General features: G+C 47.0%; 1 protein-coding gene across 1 annotated transcript in view; it reads left to right on the top strand.

Annotated features, from left to right (window-relative positions):
• Positions 1-22,014, top strand: part of LOC123035061 — an 87,189-nt gene that overhangs the window by 62,202 nt on the left and 2,973 nt on the right. Inside the window, exons 7-13 of the mRNA XM_044452902.1 lie at positions 46-650; positions 8,128-8,168; positions 8,739-9,527; positions 10,760-10,877; positions 13,623-14,453; positions 19,714-20,165; positions 21,671-21,821. Coding sequence (XP_044308837.1) covers positions 46-650; positions 8,128-8,168; positions 8,739-9,527; positions 10,760-10,877; positions 13,623-14,453; positions 19,714-20,165; positions 21,671-21,821 — 2,987 coding nt within the window. The remainder of the gene's footprint in view (positions 1-45; positions 651-8,127; positions 8,169-8,738; positions 9,528-10,759; positions 10,878-13,622; positions 14,454-19,713; positions 20,166-21,670; positions 21,822-22,014) is intronic.

A 22,014-nucleotide genomic window follows, 5' to 3' on the forward strand; every position in this document is an offset into this window, starting at 1 on the left:
GTCCCAGTATAAATGCACGGTTTGCTGGAAGACTTTTTGCAGAAGAAACGTCCTTATTACACATCAAAGAATCCACACTGGGGAGAAACCCTATAGGTGCTTGGACTGTGGGAAAAGCTTCAGCCAGCGCTCGCACCTGATCCTCCATGAGAGAACTCACACAGGTGAGAAGCCCTACAAGTGCTCAGACTGCGGGAAAAGCTTCAGCCAGCGGCCACACCTGGTTAAACATGAGAGAATACACACCGGGGAGAAGCCATACAAGTGCCCCTACTGCGGGAAGAGCTTCAGTGACCGCTCGACGTTGACAACACACAAGAGGACACACACGGGAGAAAAGCCATATTCGTGTTCAGACTGTGGGAAGAGCTTCAGTGACCGCTCCTCCCTGATTGCACACAACAGGACCCACACAGGCGAAAAGCCCTACAGGTGCTCAGAGTGTGGGAAAAGCTTTAGCCACCAATCAACTCTCATTCGACATGAGCGGATCCATAGCAGCGAGAAGCCACTGAAGGGGTTGGAAGCCAGGAGAGGGGCGAACTCGGTCTCGGTGATGAAGGGACCCCATTTTGGAGACCAGCCTCCAGTGCCATGGACAAATTCTGTGACATGGGGGGAATCCCTTTCTGTCAGCCTGAGCTCTCCCCGTTCTGAGAAATGGGAATGACAGCTAACTTCACCTGAAGGTGTCCTTTTGGAGGTGGCAAATTAACATTTAGACATGAGATTGATTCCCCTTTCTGGGAGACAAAGGGGAGCGCAGCTGTGCTTAATGAGAACAGCATCTTGTGTCCAACAGTTTCTTTTCTCACAGCAAAGCAACCCTTATCTAAGGAATTGAAGGGTAGGAAAGGCTGCCACATATCTGTGTCACTAAAACCTAGGAAGGTCCAGGGAGTCAATGTCCTTGGCCACACCCCTCTGTGATCCTCACAGTGGATAGGCAGTGGGTATGGATTCTCCCAGGAACAGGATATGGTTTGGAGTGATCCTTTCCAGAATGTGCTATATTCTGGTGTGGCCCTGTGTTGACTTTGACCCAATGAGCTGTTCCTGCTGGAAAAGAAAACTCCTGGGGCAGATTGCCTATTTGGACCCTTCAAGGTAGTGTAACTATAGGGACGGCCTTGATGAGCATCTGCATTTCAAAGTGGACTCCTGTGTCAGAAAACTGGTCTATCCCAATCCTGTCTAACCCAACTACCGTGAGCCGGCGTGTGAACCAGTGTAGTGGTTAAGTGTGCTGGCCCGAGACTCCGGCAATCTGGGTTCTAGTCCCCACTCATTTCACTGGGCGACTTTGGGCCATTCGCAGACTTTCTGCCCAACTACCTCACAGTGTTGTTGTGATGAAGATAAGGTGGAGAGGAAGAGGAGAATGAGTTCCTTGGAAGGCAGAAAAAGAGGGATATACATATAATAATAAATCAAATAGATAAACTCTGAATCCAGCCCAGTGATGGGAGAGCTCTAATGCTTGGAAGGCCCAAGGAGGAAAATAATTGAAAAATTAGGAGAATGGGCAAAGAATCTCTCCCACCCGCCCCGAGTTCTTTTTTCCATGTTTCCAGGTCTAAAAATGGGATATTTGTTGGGGGGTGGGGGGACAAACCATGAGGGACGGGAGCAAGAAACTAACATGAACTATTTTGCATTAGAACAAAATTTTGGAAAGACAAGGCTTCAAAATCTTGTTTTAGCTGCCCTTTACTTTCTTAAAAGACTTTCTGAATGATGACCCTCTATAAGTGTCTCCAACTCCCATCAGCTCTAGCCAGCATAGCTAATGGTGAGGGATTCGGGGAGTTGTAGGCCAAAACATCTGTGATGCAGGACAATCTGGAGCAACAGAAGGTATATCTGGGTGAACAGAAGGTATATCTGGATCTTCAGATAGATCCTGGAGGATTTGCAGTAGACTGGCAAGGGTTCCTGGCCCCCAAGTATTTAACCATAGCAGTAACAAGAGAAATCTCTCCCCATCTGCTTCCTGGCCTGGCCTGCTGAAATGAAAAAGCCTGAGGTAACCATGAGTGGGCATTTTGTGGAAGCTCTGTGAGCTTTGTGTAGTTGTGGTACTCAGAAATAAATTCCTGGGCTCAGAAATCCATAATTCTAAGTTCGTGTCTTTTTCACCAAGCTGCACTTGATGGATCGCTTGGTACTAGCTAAAAAAGTTTTAAAAATTATATCGCACAAGTCTGAATCCTGCAAGTCTTCCACAGTAGGACAACTACAATTTCTATGTCCTGCAGATATGTAAGACTTCCATCTTAGATTCACTAACCTGCATCAGATTCCTCCATTTTCTGCACCTTGTGAAGGAGATGGATCCATCGCTGGAACACACAAACCAAACTAAGAAATGATCTGAAAGAGGGGAGAAGTTTGCATCAATCTCTGTCAATCTGTCTTCCATCCTTTGATACCCCTGGCGATAAAAAGAAAGAAAAAAGTTGAGAATTGGACCTTTTTCCCATCCATGCCTTCCCCGAGGATATATGATTCATTGTTTAAGTGACATGGTTTGTTTTTCCTGTGGCAATTTTGGCAGGAATTGTTAGGGGACTTGCTTTGGACATTACAATAAACCAGTCATGATGGAAATGAAATGCAGTGAGCGCTGGGTTTGTCTGCTAATGTAACTCCAATTTTTAATAGAGATCCAGGGGGTTCTGGGAAATTACAAGCCAGCTAACTTAACATCTGTTCTCAGTAAACTGGTTGAAAGCATTACTGAAGGTAGAACCAGTGAGCATTTAGAGGGATAAGCTTTGCTGAAAAGAATCAGCGTGGCTTCTGGAAAGCTAAGTCCTGTGTCACTAGCCATTTAGAATTCATCGAAAGTGGCGATCAGCGCATGGATGGGGGTGATCTGGTAGACATTCTTTGCTTGGACTTCCAAAAGGCTTTTGATGGAGTCCATCACAAAAGGCTCCCGAGCAAATGTAGCAGTCATGGAATTAACTGGTTAGAGAATAGAAAGCAAAGCGTGGGAATCAATGGAAATGCCTTCCAATTGAGGGGGGTCCTACAGGTTTTAGGATCAACGCTTTCCCATTGATTCATACATGATTTGGGTGTAGAAGTTAGCACTAAATTGGCCAGGTTTGCTGATGACACTAAATTATTTAAGTGTTAAATAATTGTAAGGTTAAGGAGGAATTCTGAAGGGTTCTCTCTTGGCGTCCGAATGACAAATGCCGTTCTATGTAAGCAACTCTAAAGGGATGCATCTTGGGGCATCTTCCAACCTTCCAACCTCAAGTATATGATGGGTTCTCAGCTAGCAGTGATTGATCAAGAAAGGGCTCTTGAGGCTGTGGTGGACAATTATGCAAGCTCCATGCTACGAATCATTAGGAAAGGAAATGGAAATAAAACTGCCAGGATCGTTCTCCCCTTATACAAACATTTGATGTGATCACACTGAGGATAAACAAGAACCCTACAAGCCCCGCAGCAGCTTTTTCGGTTATAGGGTCAGTAGCAGCTTCATAGAAGGTGGCTGTGTGTTCTCCGTTAGAAGGTGGTTCTCTGATGAAGGTATCCTCTGTTTGAAGGGATGCTCCGTTCAAATCCAACTCAAAGACTGAGAAAGGGGAGCAGGAGTCTTGGCAGATGATCTGTTGAAAGCATTTTTTTGTGGCTTACACAAATCAATAATCAGAAAATCCCTACCTTGAAACTTACCATCTAAAAAGAAACATGGCACAAGGAAAGAGTTTTGGATGGAAGAGGGGGAAAGCCTGCTCCTTGATTTAGTTGCCCGGATAGATGGGAATATGACAATTAAATTCAGGCTTGGGCGGCATCTATTGTCTTTTTGGGCTAGCCAGTACTTTGCTGTCTTGCTCCTCCTTTCCCTTCTTTTCCTCTACAGTCCCTTTTTCATTTCAAGCTTAAGTTGATCCACTCCAGTATCCAGTGAAGGTAGATTCAGGAGACCAAGTGAGATTCCTTCTGTGGAAGAATGCTAAGTTTATTGATTACAAAGTGGGAATATAGATGCCACATATAAACAATAAATGGGGGGAGGGGGACTTGCAGCCCCATGATCCCTAGATGGACCAGGGGACGTCCCTTGCCTGGACAAGCAATATGCTAATTTCTGTCTCCAAGCCAAGAACAGAGAAAAAAGGTGTCTGCGAGGAATTAAAAAATCTCTATGCTTCAGAGGGCGTCTTTAAGACATAGGTTGATTCCCCTTCCTGGAAAACAAAGGGGAGCAAAGCTGCGTTTAACAAGAATAGCATCTTGCATCCAACCGTTTCATTTCTCACAGCAAAGCAACCCTTATCTAAGGAGCATAGCTGGAATACTGGTAAAGGCAGCTTTAAGGACATTTTCTCTAGTGTGCTTTCTAACTAATAATACAAGTTGAGCCTATATGTAAGGGCCTGACGTGGCTCCAAGAAACTTCTGGATGATGTGACAGTTCACCACACAACTTGTTGAACCTCAGTGACCTTGCCATTCATCCAGTGGGATCCGTCCAGTATAGCTGCCCAATCAGTACGAACGACTAGGACAAGCCATTTTGTCATAGCCTTCCTCCTTGTGGCGAAATGCGTTTTGTCTTTTTATACAGCGATTACAATTTCTAAATTTGCATCAGTACATAAAAATTAGCATGCACAGACTCTGTACTGTTTATGTCCTTTTTAAAGAAAGATGATTTGGCCATTTGAAACTGGTGACTTTAGCTCCATGTTGGAGATCTGTGTTGGTAACAGTGGAGGACACGCTGCCCCCAACAGCTAAATTTGGTTAAATTTGGAAGATCATGCCCTCCTTTCCCCCACTTCCAGTCCCACAAGGGTTTTATGTTTGCATCATCATCATTGTTAAACTTGACAGAAAGACAAGTGAATCCTAGATCAGATCAAGACAGAACTCTTCCTAGAAGCAAAAATGACAAAACAGGCTTTTGGCACATCATGAGAAGGTGAGACTCCCTGGAGAAGACAGTAATGCTCAGGAAAGTCAAAAGCAGAAGAGGAAGACCGGCTATGCCATGGATCAGCTCCGTAAAGGAAGCCACAGCCTCCAGTCCGCAAGAGCTGGGAAGGACTGCGAAGGACAGGACATTCTGGAGAGCTTCCCTTTGTAGGGTTGCAACGAGTCAGAGATAACTTGATGACAAGTAACGACGACATATACAGAGTCCACCAAAAATGCACACGTGTGCAGCAATCCGAATGGACACTCTGAGCACTTTGGCTAATAGTCACCACTTTGAGCACCTCCTGTAATTGCAGAGACGAAAAGTAACTTGAATTAGTTTCATGATGTCTCAATAAATTTAGTATTAAAATATTTATACAAGTTTTTCTTTTCCTGACGTGTGTATACATTTTTTGGCAGACTCAATATCCCACATTTTTCCTCTTGCAAGGAAACCAAGGCAGCTCACATACATCTGCTTCGCTTCATTTTAGCCTCACAACAACCCTGTGAGGTAGGTCAGGCCGAGTGACTGTCCCAAAGTCTCCCAGGGAGCGTCATAGCCGAGTGGGGACTGGAGCCTGGATCTCCTGGGTCCCTGATCCAGCACTCTCACCCACACGCCACGCCACGCTGGGCCTCGCTGCAAGGTAAGGAGCGGGAATATTTGCTGGCTGGATTGGAAGCTTGCAAGTTGCTACACGCCTGCCTGTGTTTCAGCAATGTCGGTCCAACCCTGCCGACATGGCACGAAGCCGGAGGAGCAAACAGAGCTTTTTGCAAGTACTGGCTGCCTTGGGGAGATGCAGCGGTCGCTCCCTGCCCAGACAGCCTTGGCTTTTGGGTGGCATAGAAATTAAATAAATAGCCTTCTCCCAAAATGTATCACAAAATCACAGGCAACCTCCTCAAAATGACATTTTTATAAAGCTCAGGTTTCCAGCCAAGTGGATAGTGATGTGCTTAGTTAGAGGAACTCAAGTGAAAGAAGACAAGTCTTTGTTGCAGACTTTGCTTCTGCTTATTCTTTATTTTTCTTTCTTTTTACCAGTTAAATATACACAGCACCCTGATAATTTGGGGGAAGAGGAGCAATTGGGCCCAGTCTTCCTTTGGGGGCAATTTAATCTAATTGCAATTTTTAGATGTATGCATTCAACTGATATCCTGCCTTCCCTCCAAGATGCTCAAGGGAGCCTACACAGTTTCTCCACCTCTTATCCTCAGAGCAACCCTGCAAGAGAGAGTGGGCAAGTTTGATTCTTGTAGCCCCTGGTCCTCCTATGTGTATCCCAAGGGATCTTATGTCAGGATCTCTCTTCTCTGTCCTCCCCTTCTGAATCACAAGTTTTTTTGGAGATGCAGCAGCTTATTCCGCCTTTACTTTCCCCTTCCCCAGAGATCTGAAAAAGCAATCTCCAATCTGACAGTCAGTGACATTCCTTTTAGAGGACTGGGCTGTGGAGAGGCAGCTGCTGCTGGTTCACAATTAGATCACCTCTTTTATGGCGAGATCCTTGAGGGTGTTTTGTTTTGTTTTGTTTTTGGACCTGGATTTAATAGGTCCAGGTTATTGCCAACCTGGTCCAGGTCCAGGTTATCTGCCAACCCCCTCCCCCCGACGGAGAGCCCTGTCAAAAGAATACAAAAGAGTTTTAAAAGTTGTGGGGCAGTATAGAAATTTAATTAATTAAGGTTTTAAAGGGACAAACGTTTTGATAGCTGGCTCCCCACTCCTGTAGAAGGAGCTGGCTTGCTCTTTCCCTTTCCCAAGCACCTAGACTCTTAGGAGAGGCCAGTTCCAAAAGACAAACCCCTTGAGGAACTTGCTGTGAAGGGGGTGATCTAGTGCTCATGTGCTTTTTTATGAGCAACTCGTGAAGGCCCCTGCAGTTTTCTACTCCGAAAGAGCTGTCAAATCAGAGACTGCCTCTCACGATTTCCCACGTTCCAGCACTAAGATGCCTCACGCAGTAGCAGGATATTTACCAGTGTCAGTTCTTATTTTGGAGAGCTTATCCTGCAATACATCCTAAGAACAAAGACAAGCAATTCTTTTTCAAATGAGAAGTTTTTATAACATGGATTCCTATTTTATGGTGCAATCATATGGTGAAATGCTGGGAGCTGTAGGGCTTTTTCCTGTCTAAACCTGCAGAGGAGCGCACCTAGCCTGGCAATACATTCCCAGCATTTGCAACCCTTAAAAACAAGCAAATCCGTGTTAGTCCGTAGCAGCCAAAGCACCATCTGCAAGGAAATCAGCTCTGGCAGAAGCGTTCGTGGGTTTGCAGCCCGATCGTTGGGGGCGTGTCTTCCCCGGACCCCTACCCGACCCCCTGCAGCCTAGATCGTCTTATATACGAAGGAGTTAACGCCGTGGAGTCGGTGGCTAGACGGGCTCAGGTTTAGGCTAGGAGGACGGGCGGGGCTGTTGCTGGTAAATAACCCGGAAAGTCGCTTCTTGCTCCGCCTGCCGTGGGAAAGTGGCGTTTGAATTTCCCACGCGGGGCCATCCCGGCCGGAGCGATCCTATTGCTTGGGAAGCGGGTGAGTCGCGCTGCACGTGGGAAGGGAGGCCAGGCGGGGATTGCAGCGGGGGGGGGAGACTCCGCGAGGGGGAAGCGGTGGGGGAGTTAAGGAGGGCATTTAGGCGCGGGGGTGGGGGCAAAAGCAAGGCGCCGCTCTCTCCCTCCCGGCCACCCAAAAATTTAAAAAAGGAAAGAAAAGGAAAACTCTTTTGGCAAAACTATCGGAACGAACAAGGAAACCATCTCGGATCTCGGAGTTTTCTCCACGACCGACTTCACCAGCATCTTGTTCTGACTCGTAATCCATCACATTTCTCCGCCGGTTTCTGATATTGGAGGACTTTCGTCCCTTGAGGGTCCCGGTAGCCGGACTCTGACGGTGACTACATTTCCCAGGATGCTCGAGGAGGAAAATGTGTCGGGCGGGGGTCGGTGATAAGAAAGAGCAGCATTGGAATTCATTGTGTTTGGACTCTGAGGTGATTTTTGGACTCTAGTTCCCATCAGCCCGTGCTAGCATTACTAGTCTATGGGATTATGGGAGTTGTAGTTTAAAACATCTGGAGGCTCCATACTGCTGGTTGTTAAAGCCAAGCCAGGATAAAGCCTCCCCTCTCCCCTTTTCCTGCCTACCAGTTTCTTCCAGGCAAGGCTTCCCCTGTTGAATTCCTGCCTGGAGTCTTGCTGGTAAATAAATGTTAATGCAGAATAAAGATGATAATGGAGAGCTTTCCCCTTTGTTTATTTCTGAATAATTTACGCAGCATTTGGATAGGCTGTCCAATAACCAAGTCACAGAATCACACATGAATATTGTAATTCAATAACTACAAAGCAACAAAACCGAACCGCAAAGCTGCCAGCAAACCAGCTTCCCAACATAACTTAGAAAATAAAGAATAGATTATCAGTGATTCAGAGTTAAAATCACAATCTTTAAAAACTGAGGGAGATTTTTAACTACTTGCCTGGTGCTGAAACAACCATGCCAGAAATTTTATGATCTTAGTACTGCAGTGATAACAGCCAGCCAGCCAACCAGCCATATCCTCTTATTATTACAGTTCTTATTATTTTAGGTAATACTTACACATTGGTTAATATAATAAAATGTCTAAGTGAACTGCACAAACAATAGTATAAACTCAGCATAACTTTGTCCGCGCGCTCTCTTTTCCACAGGGAGAAACCTGCTTGCTAGTCAAGGAGTGTGCCTCAGCTTTTTGGGACTGGAACAGCTGGGTCAAGGCCTGACAGATGGACATGGCTGAGGGAGAAAGAGAAGTGTCCGCCTTGGGTGTCCAATTGCGAGCGGCAATGAAGAGAATGAAGGAGGAGCAAGACGAGGAACCATGGCACGACTCGGGAGGAGGCAGGCCACTTCTCCAAAGCGGGCGCCTGAGAGAATTCTGGGAACGAAATGGGGTGCAAGAGGTTGGGCAGGACCACTGTCATGGCCCCCAGCAGCAATGGGAAGCCCAACTGCAGGAATTCCTAAAGATGGTCGAGTCCCCCGAGTCCAGAGGGGGCAACCCCTCGCTGCTAATACTGCAGCCTCTTCCAAGAGACAGCAATATGGCCTTTCTGTCCTCTTTGGAGCATGAAGTTGAGATTGGCCAGCGAGGCCGAGAGGAGATGCTGGCCCAGACCGTATCCGGCCTCTGCAGAGATGAAGCCAAGGTTGATTTCTCGGCCAAAGGCAAGGCGGATTGCAAAAAGGTGAAAGAAGAGACTGAGGATGAGGAGGACGCCAGCAGCTGGGATGCCCGGCGGCAGCTCTTCAGGCAGTTCTCCTACCAGGAAGGGGATGAGCCCCGAGCTGTTTGCCAAAGGCTCCGGGAACTGTGCTGCCGGTGGCTGAAGCCAGAGAGGCACAGCAAGGAGCAGATCCTGGAGCTGGTGGTCCTGGAGCAGTTCTTGGCTGTCCTGCCCAAGGAAGTCCAGGACTGGGTCCGAGGAGGTGGGCCAGAGACCTGCAGCCAAGCTGTGGCTCTGGCTGAGGGTTTTGTGCTGAGGCAGCAAGGAGCCAAAGAAAAGGAGGAGCAGGTACGGAGCTCAATATTGGTTGTTTCCAAGATTAAGCATATTCAGGGATACAGAGTGAGCCAGTTTGGAGTGCGGGTGAAAGACTGCAGTTACAGTTTTCAATGACCTTCCATGTAGATAACAATGGAAATAATAAAACTCCCCGCAGATGGAAAACTAGCCCCCTGAGGGACTAACCCAATGCTTTGCCTGCGCTGCTGATTTTCTGATGCAGGGAAATTTCTAAGTAACTGTAGCGCTTTGTCTATAAATTTTGCCTGACCTTAGTGGCCAAGCAAATTGGTCCCAGTTGCCACGAAGAAGCCTTCCCTTTCTCACAATGTGCTCACCTCCTGCTGCACTGCCAAAAACCAATATATCAGAGACAGAGCTCTGCTCTCTTTTCCAGCTTTAGGTTTGTTTATTTAATTAAAAAATTTCTACGCCGTCCATTACTAAAAAAGTCTCTGGATGGATTACAAGGGACCGAAACCGAGAACAAAACCATAACAACAACAACACACTGCATCTAAAATAGTAAAAAAAATAAGGATAAAACCAATTAATTGTTAAAATACCGGGAGAATAAAAAGGTTTTGTCTGATGCCAGGGTTCAGAGCAGGGGGAGGGCATATTTTTTTCTCATCCTTCTTATTCTGGAAAAACCACAACCCAGGGCTCAAACCAGCCCACACAGAATTAAGTTCTCTCTAAAAGATACTCTAAAAATATATTCAAATATTGACCCATCCTTCCAGACACCCTCTTTTGTCTTTCCAAATAGTGGCCTCCTTTTTCCACAGGGATAAATTGGCACTGCCTTTTTGCAGTTCCCAAAAGCTTCCCTGAAATGGGATTCAGCCCATTTGAACCGGGACTTGTCGGGTGCGAAGCAGGTGCTCTGGCACTAAACTCTGGTCCCTGATAGAGGCTTATGTTGCCTCTGAGCACCTGGAAAGGGACAACTCAAAGCCTGGTTTTCTCTAAGCTTTAGGTCTGGGTGGGGCTTATTTCTCAGTGACCCTGCCAGGACCACCGTGGGTAGGACAGCTCATGGTAGCCCAGGGGGGGTCTGAGCACTTGCAAACAACATCATGGCCCCTTGCTGGGCACCCAGGTGGTACGGTCCTTTCTGACGCTGTCCTGGTGCAGAAACTGGGAAGGCAAGCTCTTTTTTGTGACCACCTGGCCCTCGCTTCCAGGATCCCCCTCCGGCGCCAAGCCCCTGAATGGGTCCTCATTTCCTGTTTCAGGAGCAGGAGCCCTTCGGGGCGGCCCGTTTCTCAGAGGGAGAAGCCGTTGCAGCAGGCGCTTGGCAGGGGCGGATTTTTGTCAAGGAGGAGGACGAGGACAGAGAAGCCGCGTCTTTGGGTATGGATCTGTTGCTGCTAACTTTTGGGAATGCTTCCTCTGTATGTTTCGCCTTGTTCCCATCTTCCGGAGGGGCTGGCTGAGGCCCCTGCTGGCCGGCCTTGCACCTCTGCCCTCTTGTCTAATTGAGAAAGGAGCCAAGACGTGGAGGCCGAGCAGCTTTGCCCTCCTCTCACCTTGCACAGGTAGCAGCAGCCCAATTTCCCTAGCCCTGTTCTGTACTATGGGGCTTATGGAGTAGCACAGAGTCTTAGCTGCTCATTGGCCACAGAGTTGCTGATGATGATTGTGGGGGGGGCGGGGGGGGTAAAACTAGATGAGTGGATGGAATAGGGTATCCTGGAAAAGGTTGGCGGGAGGGCCTTCCCTGTTCGTTGTTGCTGAGCATCTGGTACTCGGGGGTACACTACCTCTGAATATGGAAGCTCCATTTAGCTGACTTATCTAATAGCTGTTGCCGGCCTTCTTAGCCATGAGTTCGCTGAATCCCTTTTTGGAGCTTGTTGCTGAGCATCTGGTACTCAGGGGTACACTACCTCTGAACATGGAAGCTCCATTTAGCTGACTTATCTAATAGCTGTTGCCGGCCTTCTTAGCCGTGAGTTCACTGAATCCCTTTTTGGAGCTTCTTGCTGAGCATCTGGCACTCAGGGGTACACTACCTCTGAATATGGAAGCTCCATTTAGCTGACTTATCTAATAGCTGTTGCCGGCCTTCTTAGCCATGAGTTCACTGAATCCCTTTTTGGAGCTTGTTGCTGAGCATCTGGTACTCAGGGGTACACTACCTCTGAACATGGAAGCTCCATTTAGCTGACTTATCTAATAGCTGTTGCTGGCCTTCTTAGCCATGAGTTCACTGAATCCCTTTTTGGAGCTGTCTGAGTTGGTCCCCTTTGCCCCCTTCTCTAAACCAGGAGTGCCACCTGCCTGGGGTCTCAGTCTGCCCCCTCCCAAGGTTCCCTAGACAGCTGTGCTTCTTTTCCCCGCCCCAGATATGCTGCTATCTTTCCCGCTTTTGCCGCACCCCTTTTATCTTTGGTCCCCTGATGCGGGGAAACCCTGCAAGGTTTTCTGGAATGTAGCCTGAAGTGCCTGATCGTGCCTAATCTTGGAAGCTAAGCAGGGTCAGGCCTGGACAGAAGTGGGATGGGTGACTTGAGTGTATGATTCTATGATTATTGCTGTCAACTGCCTAGAGAGCTTTGGCTGTGGGCAGTATAAAATGTAATAATAATAATAATAATAATAATAATAATAATAATAATAATAACAACAACAACAACAACAACAACAACTTGGCCTTGGGGCTGAAAAACTGCCAGTGCCCCCACTGTAAATCAGTGCATGTGTCTTGAACCAGATCTTCCTTCTGTCTGACTTTCGCTGACTGCCATTTCACTGGACAACTCCAAATTCCACTATCCTAAGAAAGGGAGAAAAATGATCCTGTCTTCATTTTAAAATAATTTTAGTCATCTTCACTGCCACACTTCCAAATTAAAATACACTGGAACTAGGCCTTCACGTAATATAGTGGGTGTTCTTATCCACAACACTATACGGCAGCGATGGCGAACCTTTTATAGACCGCGTGCCCAAACTGCAACTCAGAACCCACTTATCACAAAGTGCCAACACTGCAATAAAACCTGAATTTGCTGGCCACCGGCACAAGGGGCAGCGTTCCACTGACCACCAGCTTTTGGCCGGCCCTGAAAAAGGCATCTGAGTGTATGTCCCACCTTTCCTGCCTTCTGCTAAAATCACAACGGTTATGAACCGGCGACCTTTCGATCAACCAGCCCAGCAGCACAGCAGTTTAAACCACTGCACCACCTGCATCCTGCTAAAAGTTATTTATTATGTTTATTATTTATTATGTTCTATTGTATTTCAGTGTATTTTATTGTGTTGTAAGCCGCCCCGAGGCTTCGGCAAGGGGTGGCATAGAAATGTTAATAATAATAATAATATTAATAATAATAGTCTGTGCAAATCCCTGGCAGCTCACTTTTTCACGGGAAAGCTCAGTGAGTCGCAGCTAATGTGTGACATCACTGCCTGGCGCCCTTAATCTTTCTGAATACGCACATGGCTGCTGGGGCGATCACGGGCCCCTTTGGGCCCACGTGCCATAGGTTCGCCATCACTGCTATATGGGCGTGCATTTTAAACAATACATGATGTTTATCTTATTTTGCAATGTGCTAATATGTACTAATAGTAACCTCAGTTCTTTGAGTAGCAATCAAAACGGCACCATTGCTGCACAAAAGGGAGATACCAGCGTGTGTGGGGAAAGCCCAGCATTTGCAGAAATGCAGGCCTATGTAAGGAAAAAACCTCTAAAGGTTTTACAGATACCTTTGCAGTACTAAAATATTTACAAAAAGAAAGTAAAGCCCAGTCAACTTCGTGCGCTTTGTGGCTGTGGAACCTTGCCTGACTATTATGGAAAGCTAAATAGGAGGGGGAAATGGAGTTTCATGGAAAAGGACGTGGCTGGCTTTTCCATGCAAGTACGTAGGAGCAGCAAGTATTCCGTGCTGCAATATTTCATTGCGGTTCCTGCTGGTTTGTGATAGTTATTTTGCAGACTCATTCTGTATGGCTGATAAACCATTTCTTGGGTTTTCTTTCCTCATCCCCTTCCCCACCATTTTTAACCAGTTTCTTGGAATTTCTTTTCCCCACACCGAGTATGTGGAGCGGCTTATGTTGTATCTCTTCTTATGTTGGCAGGTGATGAGGAAATGTGGGAGGTGGATGGTCATCGGCCTGAACATCCCAGGGCAGGGGACTTGAATGAGCTGTCCGCAAGAAAAGTGGAATGGAACATTTCTCAGCATCCTGACCAGGGGGGAGGCTGTAAGAGTCCATGGGAGAACCTGGCAGAGAAGGAAGGGGACACATTTGCTCAGTCTGAGCATGTTTTTCTACAGAACCCTGACCTTACCACACACAACAGCACTTGTTCAAGAGATAAGCCCTTCAAGTGCATGGCATGTGAGAAGAGCTTCAGCCGTCGTTCGAACCTTGTTATCCACCAGAGGACGCACACAGGGGAAAGACCCTACAAGTGCCCAAACTGTGAGAAGAGCTTTAGTCACCGGTCAAACCTCAGTGCTCATGAAACCGTCCATACTAAAGAGAAACGATACAAATGTTCTGACTGTGAGAAGAGCTTCAGCCACCATTCGCACCTTATCATGCATCGGAGAATCCACACAGGGGAGAAGCCTCATAAGTGCTCCGATTGTGGGAAAAGCTTCAGTAACCCATCACACCTTAAAGCACACAAGAGAATCCACACAGGAGAGAGACCGTATGTGTGCTCAGAGTGTGGAAAGAGTTTTAACCAGAGATCTATCCTTATTGTCCATGCTAGAACCCACACAGGAGTGAAACCATACACTTGCACCACTTGTGGGAAAAGTTTCAGCCAGAGCGCAAACCTTACGGCACATGAGAGAACACATACGACCCGGGCCATCCATCACACCTTTGATTCTTCAGAGGATAGAAACTGTCTCAGGACTACAAACATGGGGACATCTTCGGTTGGAGAACCCATATAGAAAAGTTTCAGTGCATGGATTTTAACTCTTAAGATAGCAGATTGTTAATGGAAAAGGAAATGTCTCAAGATGGTAATAAAGTTGTAAGCCTTAAAGCAGAAAAGTTGAACCAGATTCTGACTGAGGGTCAGATTCCACTTTTGAGAAACTGCCGGAGGCTTCCTTCCCATGGTGTTAGAACTGATGACAAAAAGGTGTGGGGTGAAAGGTAAACGGGGCAGGCCCCAAAATACCAACGAATTTTAGCTTAAATCTCCTAAGGCCTAGCAGGTTGGGTTTTCTATAGGCAGTTGGTTAGCTGTTGTGTAAACAGAATGCTGGGCTAAATCCCCTTTTTAGGCCATCCGGCATGGCACATCTTTGTTAAACTGCCTTGGGCAGGCCGTGCTGGGGTGTGGAAACTTTTTTGGGTTGATGGATACACTTGGAATTGTGATCTGTGTTTTGGGTGCTCACACCAAATTCTGCTATGGGAGTTTGGCTAGTCACGAAGGACCCATTACTCAGAAAGCAAACTGGGGAAGCTCAAAGAAAAGCGACATGCCCAAGAATGTAGGTACAAGGCCAAGAAGGGTCTCATTTCCAAAACACAACATAGCTCCTTCAAAACCACTGTTTTCTGCTGTGATACCCATTTCACAGAAGGCACTGAGACCCAGAAAGTGGATTTATGCTGAGTCAGAACTTGGGCCCATCTAGCCCAGTATTGTCAGCACAGACTGGCAGCAGCTCTCAGGTTTTAGGCAGGAGTTAGTCCAACCCTACCTGCAGATGTCAGGGGCTTTTCTTCTGTACTGGGTGGTTAGGCATCTTTCAAAGCAAAATTCCAGGTTGTAGCCACCAAACATTTTTATTTTCTGAGACACAGAGGCATTAATGGAAAGAAAAATGGTGCTGGAAGTGAGGGGCATGCCAGCCTCCTGGTTCAAAAAAATAATCAGGGAGCTAGGTGAGCACCAATGAAGTCCCTGTGGGCATTATGTTGAGAACCCTAGCTCTGGATATTGCAGAATTTCAATTCCCAGTTAGTCATGTTGCAGTACAGCAACATCTGGTGAACATAGGTTTCCCAGGCCTAGTCAAGCCCCTTTCTACTGGTAATCCTTCTGCCTCTCTGGCCTGATTTTGCCAGAGAATTATTGTGTGTATTCTGCCCCTACTGGTGCACACAGACACACAACCCTCTCTTGACAGCCATAAGGACTAGGAACTTGCATCATGTTGTATAGGCACTAGTCTGCTACGACCTCAGTACTACATTTCTTGCTTTTCAGCTCACAGCTTTCCCTGTCACCTGTTACCTCAAATTCTTTTTTAAAGTGAGATGCCAGGGATTGAATTTGGCAGCTTTCTCATGAAAAGTAGGTGAAGTCTTCCTGAAGTGGGCATGTCCTAGTTGTTGTGGTTTTTAAACAAACAAACAAGCAAACAATCCCTGTGTAGCTCTGTTTGCTGGGGCTTATGGGAAAGACATTGGAGGGAAACCTGGTTGGGGAAATGTAGGCTTGATCTGCACTCTGGGGGAAATGCAATGCCTTTCCTGGGTGTCCTGACCAGCATGCCTGCCAGTCACAGCGGTGCGTTTAGAGGCAGCCCCCCCTCTTTCCCTGCAGCAGTGCCTTGACCCAGCCAGGGGCATACGGGGTTGGAGGTGTTCCCATTCCTCACTCTTTTTTAGCCGGTGCCCACCTGGTGGCCTCCAACCGGACTTCACTTTCCATAGCCCACATCCAGTATAGCCAGTGGTCAGTAATTTGCATTGTTTACGAATGTATTTCCTTATTTGTCAGTAGCATTTCTAAACCACCCATCTGCTGAAGCTCTCTGAGCAGTTTGCAAAACAAAACTTAAAATCTTGACTTGTAGTAACATAGGAAAAGGGGATATAAAAGCTATGACAGAAAAAAGCAGAGGAAGAACCAAGAGACAACCCGGCAGCTGGGAGATGTAGTCCAAAACACCATGGATGTTGGGAGATGTAGTCCAAAGCACTTGGAAAATGCCAGTTTACGGAACGCTGCCCAAGTTAGCATCCTCGAGATGGTCTGAACTGCAACTCCCATTATTCCTAACCCGCAGCCCTAGTGGCTCATGGGAAACGAAGTCCAAACGATCAGGAGGCCCGCAGATCGGCGGCACCGCTCGTCTCGCAGGTCTCCGGCCCCGCGGGCGTTAAGCATGCCTCCCTGGCGGCAGCAAAGGGTTAAGATGAGCGAGTCCTCGTTCCCGGAGGAGCCGGAAGAGCTTCTCGGGCAGGAAGAGAGGAAGAGAGTCGCTTCCGGTTCCGCTTCCCGTGGGAAAGTGGCCTTTGAATTTTCCCACGCGCAGGTCTCCCCGGTTGGCCGGAGCCTTTCAGGCTCTGGGAGGGAACAGGCAAGTGGAAAGGTGGGAGGGCGAGGCTGGGCCTTGGAGGCCTGCACGGCAGGCAGAAGTTCAACTGGGAAGGCTGCTGCTGGGGAGGAGATCCTGGCCCGGCCAAAGTGTCGCTGGCGCTTCCTCTCGTGCCTGAGAGGCAGAAAAATCCGGCTCCTTTGGAGCCTGTGTGTGTGTGTCCATACTGGTGCCCCCCGGACGTGTTGGACTGCAACTCCCATTAGCCCCAGCCGACAGGGTTAATCTTCCGGGATAATGGGAGCTCTCGCCTGAAAAACTGTGCGGGTACTAGCAGAGGGAAGGCTCCCAGCGTGAATGTATCTGGAAATGAGCATGACTGGCTAAGAGATGCTGGGAGTTGAAGGCCAACATATCTGGTGGGCATCAGGCTGTGGGGAGGCCGACATAGATGGGGCAAGTTCAAGAGAAGCAGAAAAAGGGCTGAGAAGGTTGGTGTTGGGTGGTGAGAATAGCGGTGTGTGCACCGCTATTTTTATTGTATAATTTGGTTCTTGCTGTGAGCCGCCCCGAGGCTTTGTTGCGATGGGGGCGGCATAGAAATGTTTTAAAGAAAGAAAGAAAGAAAGAAAGAAAGAGGAGTAGCTTATTGAAACTTCATGTGGAGTAAGGTGGTGGAGTTCTGGATTCTCTGTGTGTTTGGGTGGGTGAGTTCTGAATCGTCCTTTGTGTCAAAAAGAACAATCTTTCCTGCAAGCACATAGACAATATAACTTGTTGAACCAATTTCTCCCAAATATCACAAAGTATTCAAGCATTAATAAATTCATTGCTGTTAACTGCATTTATAACTGCCTTTCATCCTTAACTACTACTGCTTTTCTTAATATTAGTATTATCTTAGTAAATCAACCAATCAATCAGCATAATTATCTATTAATTATTATTATTATTATTATTATTATTATTATTAGAACATTTCTATGCCGCCCCTTGCCGAAGCCTCGGGGCGGCTTACAAACACAATAAAATACAATAAAATACAAAAATAACAATATAAAATTAAAAATAACAATATAAAATAAATAAAAATATTATAATAGAACACTTTTTATGATAGAAAAGTGGAGGGGCACCAAGCCAGTGATAGTTGTCTCAGAGTGCCATTTGGGAACTTATGGGGTAGGTGTGACTGGCAGTGGCCCAGGCAAGCTTGGAAAAAGCAACAAGAGGGGAGTTACCTCTTTTTCAGGTAGCTCACAGATGCTTCCTAGTGCCTTTGGTGAGGTTGGTCATCTGGGTTGAGATGATATAGTAACCCACGATGAGTAAAGCAAAGCCTAGAACAAACCGTGCTGACAAACTATGGTTGCCTTCAGACAGACTGCACTGAGGAAAGCGATCTCAGTTCAAATGACAGAACTCAGCATGGCTTGTCACTCACAGTGGGTTGTCATGTTGTGGAAACCGAGTGTGCTTGAGAGAGAGTTTGTGTATACAGGTGCTTTTTCTGTAGAGCGAGGGATTTTTTTTCCTTTCCCTAAATGTATGTTTGAAAGAAATCATTATGGCTTCATATAGAAAGTTAAAATGTAAAAAGAGATTTTATTTGCATGGATGGTTTGAAGATAAAAGGCAATTTAGGGTTACTGACCTTTTTTGCATGTTTATTTATTTATTGGTTAGATTCTTATCCCACCTTTTTCTTACAATAAATTCAAAGTGGCTTACCTCATTCTCCTCCTGTGCTCAGTCTTATTCCTACAACAACCACCCTGTGAGGTAGGTTGAGCTGAGAGAATGTGACTGGCCCAAAGCCTCCTTGTTGGCTCCATGGCTGAGTGGGGACTTGAACCTGGATTGCCTGAGTCCCAGTCCTGCGCTCTTAACTATTGTCCCACACTGGTGCTCTGGTTCTAAAGAAACATTTTAAAAGTGACTGAGAAATAAGATCTCTCTGTCACTTTCATATGAATACAAATTTATTCATAAAAGTAATAACATTTAAGACTAGATTCTATTGCTTTTATTTTCACCAACACTTCCAGTATTGAGTACATGTTTCTGATCTAATCTTCCCTCAAATAAATTTTGTCATCTTGACCATTGTGGATTTTTTTTTTTTACTATTGTGCTAGTTTTTTGTGTTTTATACTGTGGTTAGCAAAATGCATTTATACTTGGTTTTATATTCCCCATCATAAACATATCTTTAAAGTCATCTTCATCATGATCATTGTTACTGCTGTTACTAATATATTTCTATCCCTCATTTTTCCAGTTGCAAGGAACCTGCAGTTGTTGTTCTCTCCATATTATCCTCACAACAACCCTGTGAGGTAAGTTAGACTAAGTCTCAATGTCAAAGTCACCCGGTGAGCAGTTAGCCCTTAGGTATAGGTATTTATACATCCTTATTTGACTTTAAATTTGTTGTGGTATTTCATGTTAACAAAACAGATTACAAATTAGTTTCGGAGAAATCTTGAAAATTATACATAAGCTGCTGATGGCCAAATATGTGATGCTGAAGGATGGTAGGAGTTTGAACCCAAAATATCTGGGGGAGCTACAAGTTGGGCCACCGTTGCATGAAGGCCATCCCTGCGGTCTGAAATGAGGGAGATGAGGGAGAGATGCGGGGCCCTTCTGCTGGTCCAACTAAAAGGCTTGATTTCGTTTCTCCTTCCTTCACTCTCCTTTTTCCCTGTATGTTGTCCCTTTTCAGACTGAAACCCTGGTGGGAGGCACTGTTATGTTTTACAGAATCTAGGAGCCTTTCTTAAGTGTGGGGTAGAAATTCTTCACACACACAAACACGCACACAGAAGTTAGGTGTTGCCACTATTCAGAAAAAAGCACCCCATTCCTGTTTGTGGCACATGGTTGGAAGGCATGGAAATGATTCTTCTTTTTTATTGAAGAGTGCGGCCATTTCCCTGCTCAGCATTGTAGCAGTGAGAGGATGGCCTGTCTCCTGCCGGACCTCTGCAAAGAAACCCCGCAGACTGAGCGCAGCCTGTGGCCTGTCAACAAAGTGAGCTGCTCGAAAGTGAAAGAAGAGGTCCTGGACGAGGAGGCTGCTGGCTCAGAGAGGCAGCGCCAGCATTTCCGCCAGTTCGGCTACCAGGAGGCGGAGGGGCCACGTGAGGTTTGCAACCACCTCTGGGAACTCTGCAGTTTGTGGCTGCAGCCGAAGAGGCACTCCAAGGAGCAGATCCTGGAGCTGGTGGTGCTGGAGCAGTTCCTGGCAGTTCTGCCTGCGGAGATCCAGGGCTGGGTCAGGAACATGGAGCCGGAGAACTGCTCCCAGGCCGTGGCCCTGGCGGAGGATTTCCTTCTCAGGCAGCAAGAGGATGAGAGGCAAGAAGACCCGGTGAGGATATTGGATGCTTATAGCTGGAATGTGGTGCTGGCAGAGATCGGCGTTGCCCACAGCGGTGCTGGCTGAGGATTGTGGGTATTGTCATCCCACAGACTTGCAGGGCAACCCTTGGGCAAAGCTGGTTTACATGGCTGTGAATGAGGGACGGGCCACTCTTTTGCATGGAAGTCATTTTGGTGGTTAGGAATCTGACCATAAGAGAGTCGAGAAGATGCTAGAGTGCCTGTGATTGTCCTGAGGATTAAGCTTTCTAGTGTATGTGTTGGAGTCTGGAGCCCAAAGGAAAAATATAACTTCTTATGGTTTCTGCTTTCTATGATCAGCACGCATTAAGTGCCATAGAATTTCCTTTCTGAAAAGTGTTTCATCTTTTTTTTAAGTGTTTGTTATGCCTTTCAACAACCGGGGCCAAACCAGCCACAATTTAAATAATTAATTGGGAGGGATTTAAGCCAGATAAATGTTTTTGAATTTCCAACTCCGATCAGACCCAGCCAGTGTGATCAATGGTTTGGAATGCTGGAGTCTAAAAGATCTGGAGGATGGGAAGGCCTGGTTAGTCTGCAAAAAGAACTGGCTTTGCAGCATCTAAAACACTAGCTGAAATATCTGAAATGTTCCAATGGAAAGATAAAATACTGTCCTCAAGTTTAGCCAGGATGTGACATTGAAATGAATACCACCCTCTTGGATTATGAGGTGGAGTTCTGGCCCATGGTCTGTGGGGACACAAAAGTAGAGGGCGCAGTTCATTTGGTTCACAAGCCCTTTAGAGATACAAGTCAATAAGTATTTTTGTAAAAAAGGAAAAAAAATGAGGCAATGAAGATTTGGGAGAGCAGTCCCCTCAGCTTAGCCCTGGCTACAGTCCTGAGTTGAGGGTTAAGCCTTCCTTCTGCTCACTTCCAGCCTCTGTGGAAATAACCCTCCCCTCCTGGAAAGTGCTAAATAGACGGAGGATCCTCTCAGGGCTAAAATCGCTCGCAACTCTGCCTTCTTCCCCTGGCCCTTTGGGCATCGTTGCGAGAGCATCCTGGCGTGCTCAGGGAGGCCGGTGCTCTGGAGCGTGTGGTCAGCCTGGGCTCAGTGCCCCCAAGCTGCGCAGGGGCTTCTCAGAGAAGCGGGACGGGAGCGTGGGGCAGGATTAGGAGTCCTGTCCCTTCCCCCTTCTGTGTTCCGGGTCCTTTCGGTGGCAGCACCTTGATGGTGGAACCCCTTTGCAGGGGAGGCCGGGTCGGCCCTTTTCTTGAGGAGCAGGACTGAGGTCTTTTCCTTCGGCCAGCCTTTTAATTATGCTGTGCTGGCACCTTCTGTTCCTGCCCTGAATGCTCTTTCGAACGGTATCGATGTGCTGTTGTGATGGCGATTGTGGGACGCTGCTTCAGAGGCGGTGCCTAGAGCCAGAAGGGGCCTAGAAAATTCTTTAACAGTAAAAAATGTCTCCTCCTTCTCATCCTTGTGTTGTGCCCTTTGTGGGACCTGGACTGGGGCTTCAGAAGACGAGGCCATTCAAAGAGGAGGCTGCTCCTTTCCCCGTGGCTGAAGAAGTTTCATCTGATTCCTGGCAGAAGGTCATCTTAGGGGAAATCAAACAGGAGGAGGAGGAGGAGGAGGAGGAGGAAGAGGACCGAGATGCCACCTTGCTGGGTACGGGGCTCACTCTTTCCCGAGTTCTGCAGTCCTACAAAACTCCCGCAGCAAGCTTAGAATATACCGGAGGCCACGTATAACACTGGAGGGTTGTGGGTCCTTGAGAGATGTGCAGCCCTCACGGGGTGCTTTCCTCTGACTTCTCACAGATTTTTTTAAAGAAATGGTAGCCCTCGGTCGGCAGTGGCAG

The sequence above is a fragment of the Varanus komodoensis genome, unplaced genomic scaffold (genome assembly GCF_004798865.1).
Source record: "Varanus komodoensis strain SLA01 unplaced genomic scaffold, ASM479886v1 scaffold76, whole genome shotgun sequence".
Lineage (NCBI taxonomy): Eukaryota > Metazoa > Chordata > Lepidosauria > Squamata > Varanidae > Varanus > Varanus komodoensis.